Source organism: Hakea prostrata, chromosome 10, assembly GCF_041222555.1.
Source record: "Hakea prostrata isolate BN-2017 chromosome 10, UWA_Hpros_2, whole genome shotgun sequence".
Taxonomy (NCBI): Eukaryota; Viridiplantae; Streptophyta; class Magnoliopsida; order Proteales; family Proteaceae; genus Hakea; species Hakea prostrata.
This window is the reverse complement of record NC_142609.1, coordinates 23,496,895-23,521,936: the sequence shown is the minus strand read 5'-3', so window position 1 is coordinate 23,521,936 and position 25,042 is coordinate 23,496,895. Positions and strand designations below refer to the sequence as shown.

Here is a 25,042-nt window from a genome sequence, read left to right as displayed (position 1 = left end):
AGAAGGTCAGATCGGGACGTAGACAAACCTTTCCCGGGTGACAAGAATCAGAGATCAAAAAGTAGATGGAAGCGTGACCAAGAGAGAATGAGCTATACTCCTCTAAACACAAAGCCGTCAGAAATCTTGATGAACATTCGGGATAAAAACTCGTTGAAGTGGCCCGGAAAGATACGTGCACCTCCAAAGGATCGGGATATGACAAAATACTGTCGATTCCACTAAGATTACGGCCACCACACGGATGGCTGTCGGAATCTGAAGTTTGAAATAGAGAATACTGATTCAACAAGGAAAGCTGGGTCAGTATGTAAAGCAATCGGGAAAGAACCGAGCACACTCACCCGCGTCAAAAAAGAGAGGTCGATCCTCTAGTCCGAAAGAAGCTGTCAAAAGGGCAGAAAAGACGAAGGAAAAGGTGGATCGGGAAGAAACGCCAGTGTACGTAATCATGGGAGGTCCGACGGTAGAATCAATCAGGAAGGCGAAACAGAGGGCTCGGTTCGTAGGGGCGGTACACCTGCCTAAAAAAAGACAGAATCCAACATGCCCCGAACCAATAACTTTTACGGATGCGGACCTAGATGGTGTTATATCGCCACATGATGATGCGATCATCATAAAAGTCAAAATAGCCAATCGGGAGGTTCACCGAGTTTTGGTGGATACAGGGTCATCTGTTGACCTAATCTCGTATGACGCTTTCAAAAGGTTGAAATTGGCCGATGATTTGTTGACCCTTCGTCAACACCATTGTATGGTTTCGGAGGGTCTTCCGCAGTGGCAGAAGGAACGATCCACTTGGATCTCAAAATCGGGAAGTCACCCCGAGATACCTTGGTTCGGGTAAATCAGGTCAAAAGGAGCGCGGCAACAAGCATGGGACGCCGACAGGGCGCGAAGGCGATCCAGGCAATGAAGTAAAATCCCCCGGAGCGGGGAGGTGGTCACCGGCGCAATGATCAATCGAAGGACGGCGAGAGTCGGGAACAACCATGAACGTCGAGGTTCGAGACGATCGCGACGAGGAAAACATGCAACGAGCAGAGCCCGTAGAAAAGTTGGAAAGGATCCAGCTCAGTCAATCTCTCCCCGACCGGGGGACGTTTATTGGCTCGGAGCAACCAGAAGATTTCAAGAAAGAGCTTACTCGGTTCTTGTGTGATCATGCATATATCTTTGCATGGTCGGCAAATGACATGCCCGGGATAGATAGGCGGGTAGTAGAGCACAAACTCTGGATACAAAAGGAAGCTACCCCGGTCATCCAAAGACGAAGGAATTTCGCGATAGAAAAACATGAGGCAATCAGGGTCGAGGTGGAAAAATTGGAAAGGTCGGGTTTCATGGAACCAATTGAATGCCCAACCTGGCTGGCCAATGTAGTTATGGTTAAGAAGGTGAACGGGAAATGGAGAATGTGTACCGACTACATGGATTTGAACAAAGCCTGCCCTAAAGATTGTTATCCCCTCCCGAGGATTGATCTTCTGATCGATGCCACTGCTGGCCACGAAGTCCTCAGTTTCATGGATGCGTACTCGGGATATAACCAGATTCTGATGAGTCGGGAGGATGAAAAACACACTTCCTTTATGACAGATCGGGAAAGTTATTATTACCGAGTGATGCCGTTTGGGTTGAAAAATGCAGGGGCAACTTATCAGAGAGCTGTCAATAAAATTTTTCAACGGCAGATCGGGCGGAACATGGAGGTTTACGTAGACGACATGCTCGTAAAGAGTTTGGCTCTGGCAAGGCATTTGACTGACCTGGAAGAGACGTTTGATGTACTTAGAATGTACCAAATGCGCCTGAACCCTGAAAAATGCGCTTTTGGGGTTTCCTCGGGAAAGTTCATCGGGTTCATGGTTTCCCAAAGAGGAATCGAGGCTAACCCAGAAAAGATCAAAGCACTGATCGAGATGGCACCACCCGTTACTATAAAAGAAATCCAGTGTTTGACCGGGAGGGTAGCCGCTTTAAACCGTTTCATATCCCGAGCAGGAGAAAAGTGCAACACGTTCTTCAAAGCTTTGAAAACTACATCAAGCTTGGGAACAATCACTTGGACACAGGAATGCCAACGGGCTTTTGATCATCTTATAACATATCTCGGGACAACACCTGTCTTGGCCCGACCCCTAACCGGGGAAACTCTTACGGTTTATCTTGCAATTTCGCCAACGGCGGTCAGTGCAGTGCTGGTCAGAGGAGACACCATTCAGAACCCGGTCTATTATGTGAGCCATGTGCTAATAGATGCTGAGACGCGGTACCCGGACGTGGATAAGCAGGCGTTGGCGCTTCTGGTGGCATCACGAAAACTGAGGCCCTACTTCCAATCACATCCGATAATAGTCCCGACTAATTTTCCACTAAAGAAAATACTTCAAAGGCATGATGTGGCAGGAAGGATGGTCGGGTGGTCGGTGGAGCTTAGCGAGTACCAGATCGAGTTCAGACCTAGGACGGCCATAAAAGCTCAGGTACTGGCCGACTTTGTTGTCGAAAGCACTCTGTCGCAGAGGAACGACCAAATGTCAACGGCTGGAGTATCCGACTTATGGATTCTGCACGTTGATGGTTCGAGCAATGTTTCAAGATCGGGAGCAAGCTTGACCCTCTGTAGTCCCGAGAACTTCACCATTAGCTATGCTATAAGGTTTAAATTCCCAGCCTCAAACAATGAAGCAGAATACGAAGCTGTCATAGCAGGCTTACGAGTGGCCCGAGCCCTCAGAGTTCGGGAGTTAGAAGTAAGAAATGATTCTCAACTGATTGTCAATCAAATCAAGGGGGAATATGAAGCAAAGGATGAAAGAATGGCTAAGTATTTAGTCAAGGTTGGACAGTTTCAAGCTTTCTTTGAGCGGGTAACATACCGACAAATACCCAGAAAAGAAAATGAAAACGCGGACGAACTCTCCCGATTGTCAATGGCAAACTACAAAAACCTGGACTCGGCGGTTTACATTGAAGAACTAAGCAGCCCGAGCATCCAGGAGGTAGGGACCTTTGAGATCAATAAGGAACCGGACCGGACTACACCTCTGATTACGTATATTCGGGACGACCTTCTCCCGACTGATCCAAAGGAAGCAAAAAGAGTCCGGAATCAGGCCGCTCGATTCACCATGGTCGGGGACCAGCTGTATAGGAGGTCGTTCACGAATCCTCTCTTGAGATGTGTTGGGCCATCCCGGGCAAGTTATGCCCTAGCTGAGATCCACGAGGGGATATGTGGTGCACATATGGGCGGGAAGGCGTTGGCACAAAAGGTATTAAAGTCGGGTATATTCTGGCCTACAATACAAAAGGACGTGATTGAGTATGTCCGCAAATGCGAACGATGCCAGAAACACGCTAATGTCCCGAAGTTACCAGCAGTCCCCATGATATCTGTCTCAACCCGACACCATTTGCGATGTGGGGAATGGACCTTGTCGGGAAACTACCAAAAGCTCCCAAAAATCGGGAGTATATGGTGGTTGCAATAGATTACTTCACAAAATGGGTCGAGGCTGAACCGTTATCTTCCATCACAGAGAAACAAATGGAAAATTTTTTTGAAGAAAAGATAATATATAGATTCGGGATACCCCGGATCTTGGTGACGGACAATGGTAAACAATTTGAAGGCGCAAGGTTCAAATCCTTATGTATGAGATACCATATAGAACATCGATTCGCCTCGGTTGCCTACCCCCAGAGCAATGGGCAAGTGGAGGTCACCAACAGGACGCTTCTCGATGGGATCAAGAAAAGGTTGGAGGATAATCGGGCAATGTGGGTCGAGGAACTCCCAAGCGTCCTCTAGTCATACAGAACTACGGTGCGAACCCCGACTGGAGAAACTCCTTTTTGTTTAGCCTATGGAACTAAAGCCTTGGCTCCCGTGGAAGTATTGGCTGGATCGTTGCGGTATGATGTATTTGATGAGGGACAGAATGATCAGGGACTAAGGGAGAATTTAGATCTTTTGCAAGAAGTCCGAACAAGAGCACAACAGAAGAATCTGTTGTATCAAAGGAGAGCAGCACAGCACTACAATTCTCGGGTTAAGAACCGAAGATACCGATCGGGAGATCTGGTTTTGAGACGTACTGGGGCTTCAGATCCGAGAAATCAAGGAAAGCTAACTCCAACGTGGGAAGGACCTTACCTAGTAGAAAAAGAAACAAGGCCGGGATCATACCGACTGAAAGATGTGGAGAGTGGAAAACCAATCGATCGTTCATGGAATTCCACCAATTTAAGAAAGTTCTACCAATAACCATTATAGGCATCGGGTCTGTCCCATTTATGCCTACGTCTTTTACAAGGCCATATCTTTTTAAGAAAAGATACAATAAAATCGGGTCCATCCCATTTACATTTCCCCTTTTTAAAGGTCTTACATCTTTTCTTAAAGATACAAGTCATTCGGGTCACTCCCGTTTGATCAATTACTCCTTTTTAAGGACACACTCAAGAACAGTCACGGGCACTCCCGTGACAATTACCCTTAAGGACCATCTCTAAAGATCAAGTCACTCGGCACCCCGGTCATCCCTTTAGGACCACTTCAAGAACAAGCTCGGGTCCCCGTGACATACTCCTTAGGCTCACTTCAAAGCAGCATGGCCTCCCGTGCCCCCTTAGGCCCTTCAGCCGCGGCCCCGTGCATACATTTGGCCACTTTCTAAGTCGCATTGGTCCTCCCTTTGATCAATTCTCCTTGGCTTCATCTTTCTTAAAGATACAAGTCATTCGGGTCACTCTCGTTTGATCAATTACTCCTTTTTTAAGGACTTACATCTTTTCTTAAAGATACCATTCATTCGGGTCACTCCCGTGTGTCCCTTCATTTATTCTCGACTTTAAGGAGGATGCAATGGAAAATGAAGGCAGAATATTTGATTCACATAAAAAGATTACAAAATTTGAGATCGGGAGAAAAAGAGACAAAATCAAAAGATAGCAAGTCTAGAAAATCATTAGTAAATCTTTACAGATGGAATGCCGGGAAGATCCTCTCCAGTGGTTGCCTCGACCACCCCTTCAAGAGACTCCGGCATGCTTGCAGTGACAGCTGGGGAACCATGACCCTCTCCTTCCACAAGAGTTCTCTCCGAATTATCATCTTGCAAATTGCTAGCCTCTCCCCGAGCATTTGCTTCCTCATCTTCATCAACTTCTTCCTCTCCTATTTCTTCCTCGGGAGAAGGTTGGGGAAGAGGTTCAATATAATCCATTGCATCGGGAAAAGGGAAGAATTCAAGCTCGGGAAGACCTTCAGGTCGGGAACGATTGAGCTCATCATAAATATGAAGGTCCAGCAGCTTCTCTAACTCTAAAGGACGAGGAAGATCATGTCCGCTCCAGAGCCTTTTTGAAAGCAATGCGCATGCCTCTTTTGAAGGCGGGAGTAGCAATGGCCAAAGAGAGATTTTTAAATTCTTGAGTCTGAAAGTAATCCTCCAGCACACCTCGTCTAGAGGTTTCAGCTCCCGAGGACTCAAGCTCCTTCAACTTATCCCTCAGTTGGGCGTTTTAGTTCTTCTCTGCCACCAAGAGGGCCTCAGACGCCCTCAAGTCTTCAGTAACCTTCCCGACCTTCTCCTCGAGGTCATTCACTTTCCCTTTATATTTATTTTTGCTTTTGGAAAGAACGTCCCTCTCCTTTTTCAACTTGGCCGCTTTGTCTTCGGCCTCTTTTAGTTTCTTTTCTGTCTCTTCCTTCTCCGTAATGGCAGTCCGGGCCCGAACGTTTGACTCCCCGTGGAGCTGTTCGGCCAGCGCCAATTGCTTGGCTTGATCCCGGGCTCTCCGAAGAGACTTGGAAAATATGTGTACTACTCCAGCAACATATCTAAAAAAAAGGAGGGGATATCCCCTAGTTAGATATGAATTGAAATATTGAGTCGGAAATAAAAGAGGAGAAAAAAAACCTAAATCCTTCTTTGAAAAACTCCCTGTTCGGGAGGTTCTGCAGATACATCTGATCAGCATCATTTGTGGCCTCGTTCAGCCATTTCTCGGCATATCCCGAGTCACTGAAGACCGTGTTAAAATTGGGATCGCCAGTTGAAGAAGGCGCCACCTCCCGGGCTGATTCGTCGATACGAACTCTCTTAGGAGGAGGAAGAGTCCCGTCAACTTTTAGTTTCTCAGATCCCGAGGAAGGAATTTTCTTTCTGGGACTCTTCTCAGCCCCGACAGTTACGACTGTTGCAGAAGTTTCGCCCTTCGAGGCAGCAACCTTTGTTGACGCAAGGGCTGAGGAGGATTTTGCGGGAGTTTTTGTTTTCAAAACTCCCGAGGATGAAGGCTTGGTGGTAGATACAGGCTTCCTTCTCTTGGCCTCGTCCATCTTCCCGAGGACCATTGCCATCAAATCATCCTCAGAGATGTTATGACTCACTGCAAAACAAGGAATATATAATCAGGTCAACACAGAATGAACTCGGGAAAAGCAATAAAAATAAATGCTTACCCGGGGAAAATCCCCATCTCTGAAGTACAGGTTCATATTCCATGGAATAACCATGAACTGCAAACTCGTCATCGTCCACCTGGTTAATGATCCCGACCCATCTTTCTTCGTCGGGATCCAGATCGACTGGAGTATTTAACATCTCAATGTCTTCCTTAGACACTTCTTGAAATTGAGTTATGAAAAGTTCGGGAACTGGAGGTTTAAAGAAAAGGAAGAACTCCCTCCACTTTTTAGTAGTGGACGGGAGAGAGTCTTTCAGGATAAAGCTTCCTTGGAAAGACGAAGAAATCCTTTTTGAAAGAAAAAACCAGCCACGCTGGGAGTGCGGATGCAGAGAGTAGAATTGATGAAACATGGAAAAGGTCCGGAAAACTCCCACGTTATGGCAGAAGATGACAAACCCAATCATGATTCGCCAACTATTCGGGCTCAAGTTAGATGGGCTGAGCCCGTAATGATCCAAAAAATCAACAAAAATATAATGTAACGGGAGACGGAGCCCCCCGATGAAGGCGTCATAATACAAGGGATAAAATCCCTCGGGAGGGTTGTTCACCCTTTGGCTATCGGTCGGGATAATAACCTGATATCCCTCAAGTATACCGAAACTAAACAAAAATCTATCCAGATCTCTGGGAAACAGGGAGCAGAGGTAAAATTCTGGTCTCGAGGAATTCTAGATAAAGTCAATATGCCAGGGACTTAGGGGTTCTGACTGGAGCAACTCCAAGGCGGTAGAATCAAGCTTTTTGCGATCGGGCTTACGGGGAATGGCCCCCCGGAAACCGCTAGGACGTTGAAAAGGTGGACGGGGTGGAGCTTTTGATCTAGACACCCGGGATGTAGACGGGACATCTGTCCGAAGGAAAGCTTGGGAAGATGAAGCGGGGGGATCCCGGGAAGTGGCGGTAGACTCAGGTCTCAAGGCGCCCGGGCGGAAGGAGTAGCGGAATCAGAAGCAGGGGCAGGATTCGAATTTGAACTATGAGGAGGACCTTCCCGAGATTCAACACTGGGAATAGCTTCTACTTCGGCCTCTACTTCGGCCTCTACCTCGTTTTCTACTTCATCGTGCACGGGGTGTGCAGTCGGGACCTGAATCTCCCTTTTTTCCTTATCCTTACGGAGCATCTCCTGGATTTCAATAAAGAGCCGAGGATCATCGTCCTGAGTGGAACTGCTGCAGGACTTAGATTTCTCCTCGTCAGAAGATTGTTCGTGGAATTCTTTCAGACGATCCCCGGTCAGGTTATACTTTTTGGTCTGATCGCTATCACCTTCACTAGTATAACCTTCAGCCCGACGACGTCTTTCACGAAAGATGGGAACATGAACTTTATTCTGATACCTAAACCCTCTCAAGCTCACTTTTGGCCTCTTCGGGGCCTTATATTTCCTTGGAGCCATAAGAAAAGAAGAAACTTACTGCTTAAGGACGAGGAAAGCTTGAGAAACTTCGGAAGTCAGTCGGGAGCGTTTCTTAATCGAGAGCAAAGAAAACAGTAGAAAGAAAATGAAAGGGAAGGTCCCTATTTATATTGTCGGAAGAGGCGTTACACTCTTCAATCAGACGGTTACGACCCTTGATGATCAACGGTTACAAAGTGGAGACGGTTCGCCTCCCCCGAAGCTCTCATTATGAGCCTACGCCTAGCCGTCTGACGTGTCGCACCTAGGTTGGGCGAGGTCCTCGAGGACAACCGTTACGGAAAACGGCTGGTCACTTTATTGCAGACATTTAATGCATCCGTTAAAGGATACTCCTGGAATCTCCCGAGGAAACCAAACAGAGCTTAAGAAGGATCTTCCCATAAACCGGGATAAGCAACGAGTATCAATTAAGAACTACATTTTCCCGGGTTATGTCGAGTGGTGCTCGGGATCAGGCACAATTTACTCCAACCTCCTAGCTATCCCGAACAACGCAAGCAACGATCGGGATAGGGGGCTTATGATACGGCAAGATGAGCACCAAACGGGTATAACCCAAAATTTGTGTAATATCAGATTGATCGGGTTTTACCCGGTCTTATGAATTGACCTGAATTGGTCATTTCACCAGTTCTTGTATCATCAGGCTACACCCGAATGGGGCTCCACATCCAATCGGGATATGACCGACCTTGTTGGTTAATGCATACATCACGCTACACAAATAAGGCAGTCACTCTCTATCGAGAAAGTCAACTTTGCTACCGACTATGCTGGAACCAATAACAGAAAGGCGAAATCTCCGGATAGGCAACGGCTCTTGTCGGGCTAACTTACCAAATACGTATAAGGTAAGTTAATCATTATAAGACAGGGGACGCATCCCCTTGGTAAGAAAACCAATACACTTTGAGCATAATCTTGTGTAGCTTTTGCACGAGACCTCATTCGGTTCATCATCTAACTTTGCCATCGGAGGCGGCTGCCCGGCACACAAGCCGGCCCGCATCTAACCATTTCTTGCAGGACTCATCGTCCGGATACGAGAGGAGGCTCAGTCGGATCCAGAAGCATAATTGATCCGCATCACCGATGATGAGGATCGCTCACTGATTGGTTGGGGGACAAGGGTGAGCCAGTGTTGGACCAACTAATGTAAACTCGGGTTTAAGGCTAATCTTCAAGGATCTTCTAGAATAGAACCAGCACTCAACTAGGGTTCGTGGAGGCTTTGGCTAAGGGATTTATGGAGATGAGGCTGCTGGGATTGTGATTTCAAGTCTTCAATTTAATAGGAATTCAGATTTGGAAATTCTAGTCCTTAGCCAACTATGGCTCAATTAGGGTTAGGGTTTTGGGAATGGGTTTCAGTTGGGAGGGAAAAGGGGATAGAGTTAATGGTTATAATATTGAGAACTGTTTCCTATAGATGTTCTTCAACCAGAACCAGATCTCATGATTAGGACTCAAGAAATTTCAGATTCTGATTTCTGGAAATTTTGAAAATTCTGCAAGTTCAAGGAAGAAGATGAATTGTAGGATGTTGGTGCAACTTAGAGCGGGGGGGGGTGATCGATTGCAATTAGTGTATTGTCCCAAATTTTCGGTTTGATTGCAATTTTAAGATAATTGAAAATTCAAATGAATTTAAACAATAGCAAACAACCACAACACAATAATTTATAGTAATTCGATTTTACAAGTCTACATCCACTCCTCTCTTGACCTGAAGAGAGATTTTCACTAGTGATTCTCTTTCAATAATAGGTAGAGATCAAACCCTTTATAATATTTGTTACGGGGCAAGAGTACCCTTTACGATCTTTGTTTATCTCTCTTCAATCTTTGTCTACGGGCAAGAGCACCCACCCAATCTTTGTTCAAGGACAAGAGCACCAAAATCAATTATTATCTACCTAGACTAGAATTGAAGACAAGTAAATACAATAGATGGTTAGAGATAACCTAACAAGCCCTTACGACACTTTACCCCTTGTGTGAGTGTGATTCAATGAGGAATGAATGCCCAAATGATATGATTTGCACCCCCAATAACCTTCCAATAAAAAGCCTTCAATCACCTCAAGCTTTGCTCCATTGAGCTTGCTTAAACACCTTGGTATGTTCTTCAAGGGTGGAGTAAGGGTGAGAGGAAAACAAGTGTTTTCTTGTAATTTATGAGCTTGAGATTACTTGGGGAGTAGTTGATCAAATGTGAGGTTTAGGCTCTTAAATGGGGTGAATTTGGCTTAAATAGATGGCCTTCAAGTGCCTTAGCTCAACCCCCAATGGATAGAAAATGGGAAAATTTTAGCCCAGATGGACTCCCGTGTCGACTCAGACGGACATTCATCTCATTTAAAAAGTAGCCATTAAAAATTTAGCCATTGTAGATTTTTAACCAGAAGAAGCGTCGTCTGACCAGAAGGCAGTCCGTCTCAGATGGAGTGCCGTTTGATTAGACGGCAGTCCGTCTTAGAAGAAGCTCCGTCTGAACAGACGGAAATTCCGTCTAAGCTTCTGTGACAAGACAAATGATCGTCTGGATCAGACGAACGTCCGTCTGAAGCACAATTTGCACAGCTAGGTGCAAACAGGGACTCGATTGGGTTTTTTGTATTTTTAACCAACCCTAAGCCTCATACACTCTCCTAATATATCCTAGGTAAGTCTAGTGACATGATATGCCCATAATTTAATACAATTACATGTGAGTGCATATGAAGGTGTCCTAAGTCTTAAATTCATTTAAGTCTTGATCATTGATGTTCTTGAGTCTTCTTGTACTCCATTCTTCATGCTAATCTTGACTTAGACTTCATGTCCATCTTGGCTTGGTCTTGGCCTTGACTTGAGACATCCAGTGAATTTGGTCCAATGACTTGGGTTTGCTCCACTTGCTTTCTTAATAACTGGACAATCACAACTTGATATGAACATTAGTAATTTTGTGTTTGTTATCATCAAAACAAATGGAGGCTGATGTTGTAATGTTGACATGGCAATTACCAACATAGGATTTTTGTTAAACTTCAACAATAAGGCTGAATTAGGGGAAATCAGATTAGAACTGCATTCTAGGCTTAAGGGCGACCAAAAGGGAAGGAAGAAGGGGTCAGTTGGGGATGGGAATATGGATTTTCTATTAGGGTTAGGACTGTTAACGTGGGGAAGAAGAAGAAGATGGGAGATGGCTTGTAGGGCTTAGGGTTTGGGGTGGGGAACGGCTGCAACTTACTTTGAGTGCTTTGAAATTGAATGCTTGACTGTCTGTAGGCTTTGTGGATGCTGCTAAACTGCTGGATTGATGAAGAAGGAAAAAAGAATTATCAAATTGTAGAAGACAAGCTTTCTACCCAGCCATAGGGTCCTAAAGGGATACCCATGACTTCCCAAATTGAAATTCACTCAATCAATCAATTCATTAATCCAAAACTGAATTTAAAATATTGAACTAGGCTATTTAAAAGCCTCTACAACTAACTTGGACCCAAATAAGGAAACTTGGTAGCTAAGCAACCCAAACTTACTAGACTAACACCTAAAAAATAGGACACCTTATTAGGAAATAACTCTTTCCTAATTTAACAACTCAAAGACTCTTAATAAATAGAAACTTTAAACCAAAAAGGAAACAACACTTACTTAACCACTAATACTCCAATTTAGAAAATAAAACCAAAATTAAAAATCAAAATTAATTCTGAAATAAGCCTACTCGATCTAAGGGGTGAAAATGACAATTTTGCCCCTTTGGTCAATTCCGGCACCCCTTTCTTTGGGCCATATTTCGGATGGGCTTGGCTTGGGCTCTTTTGGGGTTTCGTAGGAGCTGGATACATCAGCTCTCCCCTTCTTTCAAACATTCGTCGCCCGATGAATGTGCTTGTCACGTGTTTCTGGGTCAATTCTTTGGAGGGCTTTCAAATGGACTTGACCTCTCATCTTGCAGTGAGGAGGAATTAGTACTGCTCCTAGACAGAACTCTGGAAGGATAATGACTTGGGTGATGTGGTCTTCAAGTCTAGGAGTGCATTTCTTTAACGAACCAGGAGGTGATGAAGAAGGGTCTAGTGAAGCTTTTGGAAGTCTCTCTGTTAGTTCCTTTATTTTGACTTTCGCTATTGCCCTGAGAATGCTGACATCATCTTCTCTAAGAAGTGAAAGACTCAAGGGAGGTCCCATTCCACTTGGGAGTGGGGCTGGTATGGTCTTGTTGTCTGTTACCTTTGGTGGAGTGGGTGCCTTGACTTCTTCTTTGGTTACTAGGATCTTGGCATTCCATGGGCTAGGTCCTCCTCTTGTTGGACTTTGTTTGTGTCAATCTCTTCTTCAAGAACTAGTGGACCCTCGTTAAAGTCAACAACTTCCCTTCTTTGAATGTACCTACTGGCTTGTTCAAGTCTTGTAACTCTGTTGTGCATCTCAATGAGTTGTGTGAAGATCTGCTCCAGCTGTTTACTTATTTCTGGCCCCCTCTAATAATCAGTAACCTGGCTACTATATCTGATGTGGTCATCCCTGTGTCTTGCTCTTCTGTACCAGTCCTTTTGATCTCTTCTATCAACTTTGGTGAGCCTCCTGGAGTAGGGGCATGGTTGGTGTTGTCTGACTTGATGTTCTTGGGGAAAAAATAATTGAGTCATCATCCCTGACATCTCTGCCCAAGTTCTTAGTTCAGTGCTTTCATCCAAGAATTGCTTCATCTTGTGACTCCATCTTTCACGGGCATATCCTACCAAGTATCTCTATTCAAGCTTCATCTTATCATGCTCTGAATGATAGTACCTCTCAAAGTATTTGTCTAGATCATATAGCCATTCATAGAACACCTGTAGGTCTTTGACACCATCATATGTCTCTAATTCATACATCTCCGAAGGTCTCTGTGGTTTCCGTATCCCTCTATAAAAACGATGATGGGACTGATAGTAATCTGTTGTCAAGTCTTCCATGTTATTGCTTCATCTATGATGATTATAGACTCCGAGAATGTTGGTAACTTACCATTCTGTACCATGGATATAAACCTAGGTTTAGGATTAATCTTCTAGGACCTTCTAGAATAGAACCAACCTCACCTAGGGTTTATAGAGGCTCTGGCCAAGGGATTTAGGGTTATGAGGCTGCTGGGATTGTGATTTCAAGTCTGAAATTTAATAGGAATTCAGAATTGGAAATTCTAGTCCTTAGCCAACTATGGCTCAATTAGGGTTAGGGTTTTGGGAACGGGTTTTGGTTGGGAGGGGGAAGGGAGTAGGGTTAATGGATATAATATTCAGAACTGTTTCCTATAGATGTTCTTCAACCAGAACCAGATCTCATGATTAGGACTTAAGAATTTCAGGAAATTCTGAAAATTCAAGGAAGAAGATGAATAGCAGGTTTTTTTTGTTAAACTTCAGAAATAAGGCTGAATTGGGGGAAATAAGATTAGGAATGTGTTCTAGGCTTAACGGAGACCAAAAGGGAAGGAAAAGGGGTCAATTGGGGATGAACTGTAAACGTGGGGAAGAAGAAGAGGATGGGAGATGGCTTGTAGGCTTAGGTTTGGGGTGGGGAATGGCTGCAACTTACTTGAAGGCTCTCAAATCGAATGCTTGACTATCTGCAGTCTTTGTTCATGCTTCTACACTGCTGATTCACGAAGAAGGCAAAGAGAATTATCAAATTGTAGAAGACAAGCTTTCTACCCAGCTGCAGGATCCTAAAGGGATACCCACGACTTCCCAAGTCGAAATTTACACAATCAATCAACTCATTCATCCAAAACTGAAATTTACAACATTGAACTAGGCTATTTATAGCCTCTGCAACTGACATGGTCTCAAATAAGAGAACTTGATGCTAAGCAACTCAAATTTACTACATTAACATCTAAAAAATAGGATTCCTTATTAGGAAATAACTCTTTTTATTTAACAACTCAAAGACTCATAATAAATAGAAACTTTAGACCAAAAAGGAAACAACACTTACTTAATCACTAAGACTCCAATTTAGAAAATAAAACCAAAATTAAAAATCAGAATTAATTCCGAACTAACCATAGTTGATCTAAGGGGTGAAAATGACCATTTTGCCCCTTGGTCAGTTTCACCCCCCCCCCCCCCGCCATGTTTGGGCCCTATTTCCGATGGTCTTGAGCCCCTTCTATGCTCTTTTGGGGCTGCCTGGGGACTAGATACATCACCAACCGAGAGGGAGGCCTAACCTAGAGATTGCTCATCATGCAGGGGTTGAAGTCGACACATTTATGGCATCTACGGAGGGGGTAAGCACATGCATAGGAGGTAGTTGGTATCGTGGATAGACTGGATGATTGGATCTAGATGACACACTCACTCCTAGTTCAACTTATAATGATGGCAGTGACAATGGGGATGGTGGGGACGATGATGAGTCTGTAGATGATGGGGAAAATGATGATGATGATCATGGTGGTGGAGGACATTGAGAGCGTACACCAATTCCACTACCAAAGAGACAGTTTCTCCCCTAGGGGGAGAGTCACTTCACCCATGCCACATAGGATGTAGATCATGGTGGGGAATCATCTTGAGGGTCGTCCTACGACCTACAGCCAGTAGGGAAAGGGGAAGAAGCATCAATATGGATATGAGGATGACACCTCATCATAGGGTGTTACCATCCTATGGATGTGGGCCAACTTGGCAAGCTTAATGGGATCCATGAGCTTGGATGAGTACAAAGGCTCCACAACTAGAGGACTAGATACTGGAGAGTGGAGACCCTCAAATTCCTAGTCCCATGATAGTGGAATGGAGGGCAATGCATCTACTTATTGGACTTACAATTATGGACCTTATGGTGTCCCTCCTAGTTATGGATGTTATGGTACCCCTCCTGGTTACAATGATTACTGGTCAGGGGCAAAGAGTTGTGGAGTCCATCTTCGGCTGGTAACCACCACACCACCACCACCAAAGCCATCTCCTCTTCCATATCCTACTGCACATTCACTTAGATAGGACATCTTAGGCATATGGATGACAACAGCTATAGAATTGCAGTAGTCGACTACATTGCCAACCATAAGGGGAATATGTCATAGGATCCCTTTGTCCAGTTGTTAGAGAACACTTCCACTCGAGTTAGGGGATGGATCCATCAAGGCACTCATCTTGGTATTGAGATGATGGAGCCACCATAACATAGCAGGCAGCAACATAGCTTAGGTTATTCTTATTCGACACTTGTATAGTTATACTTTTGTACTTAACTTTCTTGTATTGTTGTATACTTGTAATTGAATTTTAATTGATGTCTTTTTTCTTGTATTTTTAATGAAGATTTTGTGTTCCCTTGCATCATTTGCATATTTACATTGGTTAAAATTCATGTTCTAGACTTCTAGTTTCACCCGCAAACGGTTGGGCATGTGCTGATCAAGAACACCACTTTGGGTTAGGTATTAAGCAAAAATAATACTCCTAGTTTGGTTATTGGACTCAAATTAAGCTGGACACCGAAAACCAACGAAGATCCAAAAACCGACCGAAACTTGAGGTCAAAATCCCAAGTTCAGATTCCAAAATTTAAGTATTTGGTCATCTCAGTCCAAAATTAGCAAAATTTCGAACATTGCTTGGTGATTAAGGGAAGTTGTGGAGTCTAGCTGGGAGATTTGGACAGGGAAGCAACCTCCCTTTTTAGGGTTATATTTGTTTCCTTTTCTATGTTTCCTTTACTAATTTTGAGTACATAATCAGCAACCCCATCAATAAATCCCATAAAAATAAAGTAGAATATTCTAAATTAGTAGAAATGATCCCATCAGGTATGGGAATTATCTTAGGCATGTATTTATATATTGCAACAGTGAGAACTAGAGAGGTGATTGACTCCTTCTCCAAGAGTCACCTCTCTCCCATCTCTTCTTCTTCTCTTCCTCTTCTCTTCTCATGTTCTCTTTTCTCAGTCTACCCCTGCATTCCAATAGAGATCCTGGTTTTGTCACAGATACAATACAGACGATGTAGTTGTTACATTGTGATACAGGCGTTTTTAGTAAAAACTATTTAAGGAAAAAATTAAACAGTATTATATCACATCCTATCAAACAATTTCAGGAAAAATTTAAAGATTCCATAACAAGAAAAAACTGAAAGATATGTATTGACTCATATAGACATGAATTGACATGCATCAGCATATATCGACCATAACTTAGTCTCTGTGTTTTGGTTCTGTTTCTCATAGAACTTAACAAAGACAGAAAACCAGCTTCCCTTTGGTGCCAAAAAATTGATTTTTCAGACATTTCGCTTATTTCTCTTAAAAATTTGTTGGGACTTTACATTTATCATTTATTTTGTTACTTTGGACTAATATTTTACAAAATGACATAGATAAGGTTGTATCCATATGAGGTACTCTAATCAAATCAATCCATCCTAGAGCACTAAAGTCATAAATTATGGATGGGGGAAACTAATCAAACATGTAAACCATTTGATTAGTGGATACTATAATAAGTTTTAGGTTTCAAATAGACGCACTATCCCTTCAGATCAAACATAAACTGAAGTTGTCATTAATCATACTTAAGATGCAGCTAGAAAAGAAAGAACTGAAGTTGTCATCAATCATACTTAAGTTGCAGCTAGAAAAGCTTATCTTGCTTTCTATTAATTACATGAATAATGAAAGGCAGATACATTAAAAGTCAAATTCATCCTTAGGGGTCATTGCTTTCATAAATCTAACCAACAGCCGCTTACAAGGAGCAAATGGAATATAGGAACATAGACAAGGATCCATTATGCTTTGAACCTAACCCCCCCCCCCCCCCAAGAAAAAAAAAGAAGCACTCCTGTGTTACACACAGCGATACGTACCTGAAACCTCATATCTGGTAACTTATAACAACTTTACCTTAATGCACTTGTCTTAAATATAAAGTATTCTTCATTCGGGTCTTCATACCTGTTAGTGTGACTATTCATTGTTTAAATTTAACTATTCTCATGTGTATTTTGACCATTTTCATGCAATGTTACACTCATCGATACATATTTGTGATACCATAAGATGCCAACCAGAAAAAAGGATCTGTTTTAAGGTTAGGTTTCAAACTTAAGGAAATTAGAGAAGTAAAGTTAAACAGTTGGCTTTTGGGAACAAAAGCTGTGATCAAGTATGTATTGGTGTTGAATTCATAGAATATGAATCAAGATAGTGGGAATGGAAGGATAAAGAGTTGCAGGTATTAGGGCTTTAGGATAGAAATATGGCTCAACTATGAATTGAGCTGACTAGGCAGTAATTTGGATAGAATGAAGGGTTAGTTGTGGGGTGACATCCTCCAAAAATATGGAAGCACTCTGATGGCTGAACAAGGATTCTTAAAACTTAAGGGCATTTGAGAAGAACTAGGAATTGCAAGTCAATGGGATTTTAATGGACATATTGGCTGAAACTTGGAACAAAGGAACAGGGTGCCATGGTGGCGATATCCTCCAAATATGAGATGACTGTGATGAAGGGAAGGACTGGAAGTTATGTTACGATAGGTTAGGATTAGTGTTTATCAATGAGATCTAATGGGGTTCCAAACAAAACAAATTAGGGGGATAGAAGAGGTAATGTGGGTGTCAGATCTCCTTACCAATTGGCAGACTTCCAAAGGCAGCAGCTTGTGCAGTAGACCTCATTAGAAGACTCCCACAATGAAAAACAGGAATCGGGGTTCCAAACATCTAGACCAAAGAAAACGCTCTTCCATAAAGAAGAAGGCAGCGGCAAAGCAAAAACTCATAAACAATTTTGAAAATTTGGAACATTCAATTCTTCCTTTCAAGAGGGGTTAAATAGGGCAAATCAGCCTACAAAATAAAACCCTATTCACACTTGGAATAAGCTGATCCTATTAACAAAATGAAACTCATTAGCTAATTTCAGCTATTGACTAACTCAAAACAAGAAAATCCTCCCACATGCATGGAGGCAACAAGCTGACCCCATTATAAAACCAATGACTCATCAGTCATGACTAAGTCAAGACTACAATTAAACAAAAATTAAAACAAATGAACCAATTGAACCATGGTTTGAGTGTTGGGCTGTCAACAAGGATCATATAGATAAACTCAGTATAGCATAAATGAGGATGCTAAGATGGATGAGTGACAAAACTAGGAAGGACAAGGTAAGGAATGATTATATTAGAGTTGCTCTAAGTATCTTTGATAGATGACAGATAAGCTACAAGAAAGCCAATTAGGGTGCCACGACAATGTTTGATGGAGGCCTTTGAGTGCCCCTGTATAGAGAAGTGATTTAGTCCAAATTGAAGGAACTAGGAGAACTAGGGGCAGACCTAAGATAACCTTCGGAGAAGTGGTGAGAAAGGATATGCATAGCTTTAGGCCTGTATCTAGTATGCCCTCAAATACAGCTAACTGGGAGGCAAGGATACATGTAGCTGACCCCATTAGTTGGGACAAGGCTTGTTGTTGTTGTTGTTGTAGTGAACCAATTGAACCATGGTTCATAAAGAAGACATAAAAGAGTGAAAATAGCGTAAAAGGGTGAAAATAAACTTAGAAAATAACATAAAAGGGTGAAAATAAACTTAGCATAGGACCTATTATAGTACAGATACTAGCAGTACTGTTTGTAGTACCTACTTAAGCAGCTTCTTCACGGAGTTTTGAAGTCTTCGAATCTGCATCACCTTCCTCAGACATGGCCATTTTTCCTTTTTATTCTTTTTTTTTTTCTTGCGGAGGCATGGTTTTTTTTTAGGGGTTGGGGAGGCTTAATTGCATGGTGTCTTAATACAGAGAGAAGGAAAAAGTATGGCCAACTACAGTCATTCTCATAAAAGCAATCGAGACAAATGACTTCAACTGGCCTAAAAACTAGTATGTCAATTTTAATTCTGACCTGAATGTACTTCACTGTAGGAAGAGCATCCCACGACATAACTAAACACTTTCCTTCTGCTAGTTTTTTCGCTCTTCCATCTCTTTATTTCATTCAAGGATCAAGAATCCATGCTTCAGTGTTCACACATAAAGTTCACAGCTAAAAAGAAGACGTGAAGACTAGAAATTCTCTCATAATTTTGGAAAGGAAGGTCAGGATGCCTCACAGGCAGTTCTTATCAATATGACATTATTATACACATAATTCTACATAAATAACAGATTTAGACCTACTGCACATGCAGCCCTTCTTAACTGCACAACAAGCTTTTCCATTTTAGATATTGGATTTAAATGTCCATTTGATAACAATCAAAAAAATTTACAAGCTTTCCCCTCTTCAATAATAAATCTAAATCCCCAATTGATAACAATAGATTAAATTAGTTTTGGGAAAAATTAGTTTTGGCCCATGAGCCCTGTCTTGTCTCTTTAGTCTGGGCCTTCAGTGCTCAATTCCTTTTCCTTGCTTTGAGCCTTATTGGCTTAGGTTGGGCCCTGCCCTTTGCTTCTTGTACTCCCCCCCCCCCTCCTGCCCTTCTCTTCTTTTGATTAATGATTTTGTATTCATCAAAAAAAGTATTCATAAACACGTCCTTGGTCATCACTAGTATCATCAATAGTCCATCCACTGGAATCGGGTATATTGAATTAGTTGTAGCATCCTTCCTCCCAAAGTCAAGCCATCTCTGTAAAAAGCTCTTCCGACTTTTTATACCATCTCAATCAGTCGTATCCACCATCCCCATCTACAGCTCCCATTTTGCTTCATTGAACTAGCAGGTGCATCAATGGCCTTCAAAAAACATTTGACTAACCCATTTTGTTCAGCTCTCCATTTTCATTATGGTGCTATTCCTGGCTTGGTCAGATGACTATATGGTTGCACTTCTAGTCTGGCCTACTCATCATACAAACAGTACCATCGCAGTGTTCTGGTATTCTTTGAGCTGGCTGGCAAGGTATGATAGCATCTCTGCTTTGGTCCTTTCCTCTACACCTAAAATGACCTGGCTACCCTCCTATGTATGATACCATTTCTCGCACCTTGTTGCTAAACTTTGAGATGCCACTTGCTCAGATAGCTCTCCCTATCAAATAAAATACCTGAACCTCCGAAAACAGTTGACAAAGTACAAGTAACACATTAAAATAAGAAAATTGCACTACGACATACTCAAAGCAAAAGCCATACAATGGTCAACAGTTATACAAGAGCTTATAAAGAAGGAAACACATTTTCCCTGGCAAGTCATTGTAGGATTTTGAAAGTTTCCAACTATCATGTTTGATGACAAAAAAATATCTCACCCAAGTCAGCTCCATATGTTTGGCCTTGAGTAGAATCTGTATGATGCGTCCATGCAAGCTCCAGGATCAAGAAGTTTCCTAGCCTCTCCTAAAAGCTTGTCTCCTTGATTATTGCACATTCATCATGGTTAACTACGAACATCAACACCCCTGCTGGATGTTAGTGAAGCAACTCAAGAGAAACAAAGAAAATGGAGAATACAAACATGCATAAGAGAAGATTTTATGTGGTTCACCTGAAGGCAACATCCACAGCCAAGCTGTATGATGGTTTCAGCATGAAGAAGATGAAGAAGGCAACATCCACGGCCAAGCTCTATTTTGTTCAGCTCTCCATTTTCATTATGGTGCTATTCCTGTCCTCCTCTACTATACCTAAAGGAACCCTGTATTCTTGTCATTTTAGATTGCAAAAAAACAAGAGAGGAAGAAATCAGGTGAGCTTTTTTATGAGGACAAAGAAAAAGACTTGGAGAACAGAAACTTCATGATCAAAATTATCTTTCATGTTCCTTTTTGCGGGATACCAAAATCATCCATCCAAAGAATCCAATGTTATTATTCATGTAAAAAAATATTCAGAATATGCAAAGCATTTCTATCACTTTATTCTGAAGAAATGTCAACAAATATTACAAACACTTACCAGGGGGTCTCATTTATCAAATAATACTTACATTTCAGCATATCCAAGTCAGATTTATCACTACCCTCCTTTAACCAATCACGTAATTCTGGATTGCTGTTCCACACCTGTAAATGGAAAATCTCGTCCACTATAGTTGCACATCTAAAAACACCTTGATCTGTCATTCCTTAAGCACACACCATCGATCAGGATGAATTAGTTCAAAAGAAAAGACTGGGTTGACCCTTGAGATAAGTGGGATCAGTTTATTACTTAAATTTTCACTACTATTGAATTCCTTGCACTCACAGAAGACCAATTCAACAAGTGCTAATGCAATCAGTCACATTTTCTCTGTCAGAGATGGCAGCGGATAAGGAGCAGCTAACCTCCTTAATTAAGAGTAGGGCTTCCTTGTCTGCTTCTGAGATCCCAGAGAGCTACGGATCAAGGCAAATTGGAGAATAACGATAAAGCTGTTTCAGTAGCCTTACACAATAAGCCTCTGTATTACAATTATACTAGAAGCGAGAATAAAAAACAAAGGGAGAGGATTTGTGAAAATACACTGGAAATACAAAGCTGTCAATGATTCTTGTTCCTGTAGCAAGAATGAAGAGGAAACGGAGCATTGAGATTGTTGATATTTAACCGGGATTCATGAGTCAAGGTCCGAAGATTGTACAAGCTGAACAGCCATGGACATCATGAGAGGTGAAACCCAAACTTTTTTTTTTGTCCCTAGCAGGTATGAGAAGAAGAGGGGGATTTTTTTTGGTGGTGGGGGGGGGGGTGTGATAAGAGAACAAAACAGTTTAGCAATTTAGGTTTAGGGTTAATTTTTCCCTAATTACTAAGGGTAGTATGTAGATTAATATAAAGTGTAAACAAGAAATATAAATTTCAGGGTTAATTTAGGGTTTTTGTATAAATCAAAGATTCCATATCATCACTTATAACTAACAGAACTAAATGGAAAAGGGCATCAGTAATTATAAGCAAAGCCCAAGGTTGGATTAGTAATTTCGAAAAGTACAGGGGATAAAGTAGTAATTAAGCTACAGTAGAGGGGGGCAAAGGATGTTGAGAACTTCAGCTCCATTTCCCAACAAAGTAGTTTCTAATTTTTAGAATTAGTGAGTTTCCAAATTTTATGTAGGTGGAGGGTAAATATAGGCTCCCATTCATTTGTAAAGGCTGAGAAACCTCCCCCGCATGATTTTAATTGTTGGAGAATGATATGTTTGACTTGAGTGTAATTGTTTTCTCGTCTGGTGAGACGTGAAGGCTTGAGGAACCTGGTTGACAGTGCCAAAACACCGTTCTCCTTTTGCCTTCTATTCTCTTATGTCGTCTCACTTTCTTCTGCTGGTGCTTAGGTTCTGCTGCTTCTGCTGTTGGAAGAAGATCATCAAGGACTACTGTTGATCATACCATATCATCAACTTGCAGTGCTGTTATTGCTGCTGAACCACCCACTCGAACAGGTCTTCTATTGCCTGCTGAGTTTTAGGACTTCCATTGCCCTCTTCATTCAATCCATCCATTCACCCCATCCATCAATATTCTTTCCATAATCTCACACTTTCTAATTTCAGTATGCCTTCATGACTTTGATTCCAACTGTTAGAATTCAACCAACCTTGCAAAATCAATTTGAAATCAACCAGCCTCCACTCAGTCCCAATTTGGACCCAAACTGCCATACTATTTTGAAGCTATACCTCTTGAAGGATTTCAAGTACTCTGATTTGAGGTCCAAGTTTCCTTTTCTGTTATTTCCTTTCTTGTTTCATTTCCTATGCTGGATGCAATCGTTGAACTTGCCTATAGATAAAGATATTGGTTAGAGGAGACTTACACAATGAGTAAGGCCTCCAAGCCTTTCTCTGCCTTTCATCTTAAAGATATTGGTTAGAGGAGACTTACACAATGAGTAAGGCCTCCAAGCCTTTCTCTGCCTTTCATCTTCTCCCTCTCACGATTTTGTTTCCCTCTTATTTCTCTCTAATCTACATGGTATCAAAGCTGAAGGTGCTCTAGGTTTCCTTCGTTTTGAAGCCATTAAAGTTACTAACATACTTGCAGCCCTTGGAGACCCATCGCTGCAGGTTGAGGGTCTTCTAGGTCTCAATTACAGAGGCAGCAGCACCTGAAGCTGCAACTCTCTGCTCTATGAAGAAATGGAGTAGGAAGCACCTAAAGCTTCAATTGTTGATGGAGGAATGGCTGCACAACATCAGGTCCTGGTTTTGAGAGGCAAGCTCTAGATTTCTGCTGGTTGCAATAGTTTTCTTGAAGGATTTGAATGATGTTTCTTGGAGGCATCAATTGACCCATTGATGGTTGTTGGAATGTTGCTTGATTGCTCTTAGTGTGACCAACCTGCTAAATCCTTGACCTGAAGCTGTGCACAATTGAAAGGAGTTTGAATCTCCTTGCATGATCAAAGGTGAAGCTGTCTTGCATAACCTATTTCTAAAATCGATTTCTGTTATGTTGCTGTGATTTGGTCCCTATTTGGTGCAACTAATTGGTTCACTTCTGTTACTGTGAAGTTGGTTTGAACTTCTGGTGCAGTTCTCATTCATGCTAATTCCTAGTTCTAATTTCTGATTTGGTTCGGCTATTTGGGATTGTATTAAGTGGTTTAATTTCTGGTTCAATTTCTGGACAGATTTTATTGGATTTGGTTATTAACCTATTTAGAGTTCAAAATTATGTGATGGCTAAAGCTAAGACTGAAAATAAAAATACCATGACCGAGGTTTTATACTTTTCCTCCTATCGGCTTACTAAACATAAAGTTGAAGGAGTTTGTAATTTCCATCAGTGGAGGAAAATTATTAGAGCAGTGATTCTTGGGAGAGGACAATAGGACCACTTGACCCAAAAACTGGAGACGGTGGATGCCCATATTTTAGGACAAATGTTGAATTCAATGGAGAAACATATTGTGGACCTTGTTACTCATATTGATAATGTCAAAGAACTAAGAAAATATCTGAATGTTTTGTACTCTGTTAAGAATAACCTTTCCTGTATATAAGAGCTATCCTAGGATTTCTACTGAATTGATAGGAAGGGTCGGCCTTTGACCTAGTATTTTGCAAGTTTTAAGAGGATGTATGACGATTTGATTTCTACACTTCCCATCACTTCTAATGTTACTAAGATGCAAAACCAGCATGAGCAACTTGCTGCAATGAGTTTTCTAGGGGGAGTGTTCAAAAGGTAATGTTGGAAAAATCGACCAAGGAGTTTTTCAACTACTCTAAGTTGAGGATCCAAGTTACCTTTTCTGTTCTGTAATTGTGGGACTCGCCTATAAATAAAGATATTGGCTAGAGGAGGTTTATATGATGAGTAAGGCCTCCTAGCCTTTCTCTGGATTCCATCTTCTCCCTCACACCATTTCCCTCTTTCCCTCCGCCCCTTCCGCAATTGGAATTGAAAACCTCTCAAGTTTGTCGTTCTAAGGCGGTTCTAGTAGCAACATTCTAATTTCTGCAGTGTTTAAAATTTGTTTGTGGGTATTTTGGAGCTAAATTTGACCTGAATTTTAGCTTTACTTTATTAAATGAGTTTATTCTAGTGAATCTAATCTTTTTCTCTGAGTTTGCAAAATGTAATGTATCTTACGCTCTCTTTGATTGAATTTCAACTTGAATCTCTAGGCTAGATTTAATATTTGGGAGTGTTTGACATGATCTTAGCACACTATTTATGCAAAATGGAAAATAATAGAAGTTGAATCCAAAAGAGCAAGAGCCCTTTAACCCTTGGTGTGTACAACCTCCTACCCACCTCCCAAAGTCCCACATACAACTACTTGCAGCTAGGGAAGCAAGTTTGGCACTGGTGGCCCTGACCGCCTTGAACCTTGAACAGGGCTAGGGCTCAAGAATTTGGCCTTGAGGGCAGATTAGGGCCAACGGTGGGCCAAGGATTATTGTTTGTCCTGCCTGGCCTAGCCTAACCCGACCTTGAATTTTGACTCTGACCGTGATCCTGACCCTAATTCTAGCCCTAGTCCTAAACCTGATTTTATCCCTGATCTTAACCCTAATTTTTAACTTAATCCTGAGCTTGACTTTAACTATGGATTTCATCCTAATATTAACCTTCATATTATACTTGGTCCAAGCCTAGATTTTGACTTTTAAGTCATTATGATCTAATGAATCAACTTCATTGTATGTTAATTTTTTATTTCTTTTGTTGTTGTCATTTAGTAAA

The 25,042-nt window shown here is 41.9% G+C and overlaps 2 protein-coding genes across 5 annotated transcripts in view; one reads left to right on the top strand and one right to left on the bottom strand.

Annotated features, from left to right (window-relative positions):
• Positions 1 to 995: 995 nt before the first annotated feature.
• LOC149002317 (uncharacterized) lies at positions 996 to 3,500 on the top strand. The gene is made up of 2 exons (XM_089138686.1): positions 996 to 1,790; positions 2,079 to 3,500. The coding sequence occupies exons 1-2, from the start codon at positions 996 to 998 to the stop codon at positions 3,498 to 3,500; spliced, it is 2,217 nt and encodes a 738-aa protein (XP_088994812.1).
• Positions 3,501 to 14,251: 10,751 nt separating this feature from the next.
• LOC149002316 (F-box/kelch-repeat protein At3g23880-like) overlaps positions 14,252 to 25,042 on the bottom strand; it is a 46,635-nt gene continuing 35,844 nt past the window's right edge. The window contains exons 2-4 of one of the 4 annotated variants that reach the window (XR_016170212.1): positions 20,412 to 20,568; positions 20,176 to 20,307; positions 14,252 to 15,880 (exon numbers count right to left, since the gene is read on the bottom strand). The gene's annotated coding sequence lies outside the window, so the exon portion shown is untranslated. Of the gene's footprint in view, positions 15,881 to 20,175; positions 20,326 to 20,411; positions 20,569 to 25,042 lie in introns of all 4 variants that reach the window. The other 3 variants (XR_016170211.1, XR_016170210.1, XR_016170213.1) reach the window with 3 other exon arrangements.

Coding starts and splice junctions, on each gene's coding strand:
- LOC149002317 (XM_089138686.1), top strand. CDS start 996: ATGAACGTCGAGGTTCGAGACGATCGCGACGAGGAAAACATGCAACGA. Junction 1,791..2,078: donor ACCTGGAAGAGACGTTTGAT/GTACTTAGAATG, acceptor ACTTGGACACAG/GAATGCCAACGGGCTTTTGA.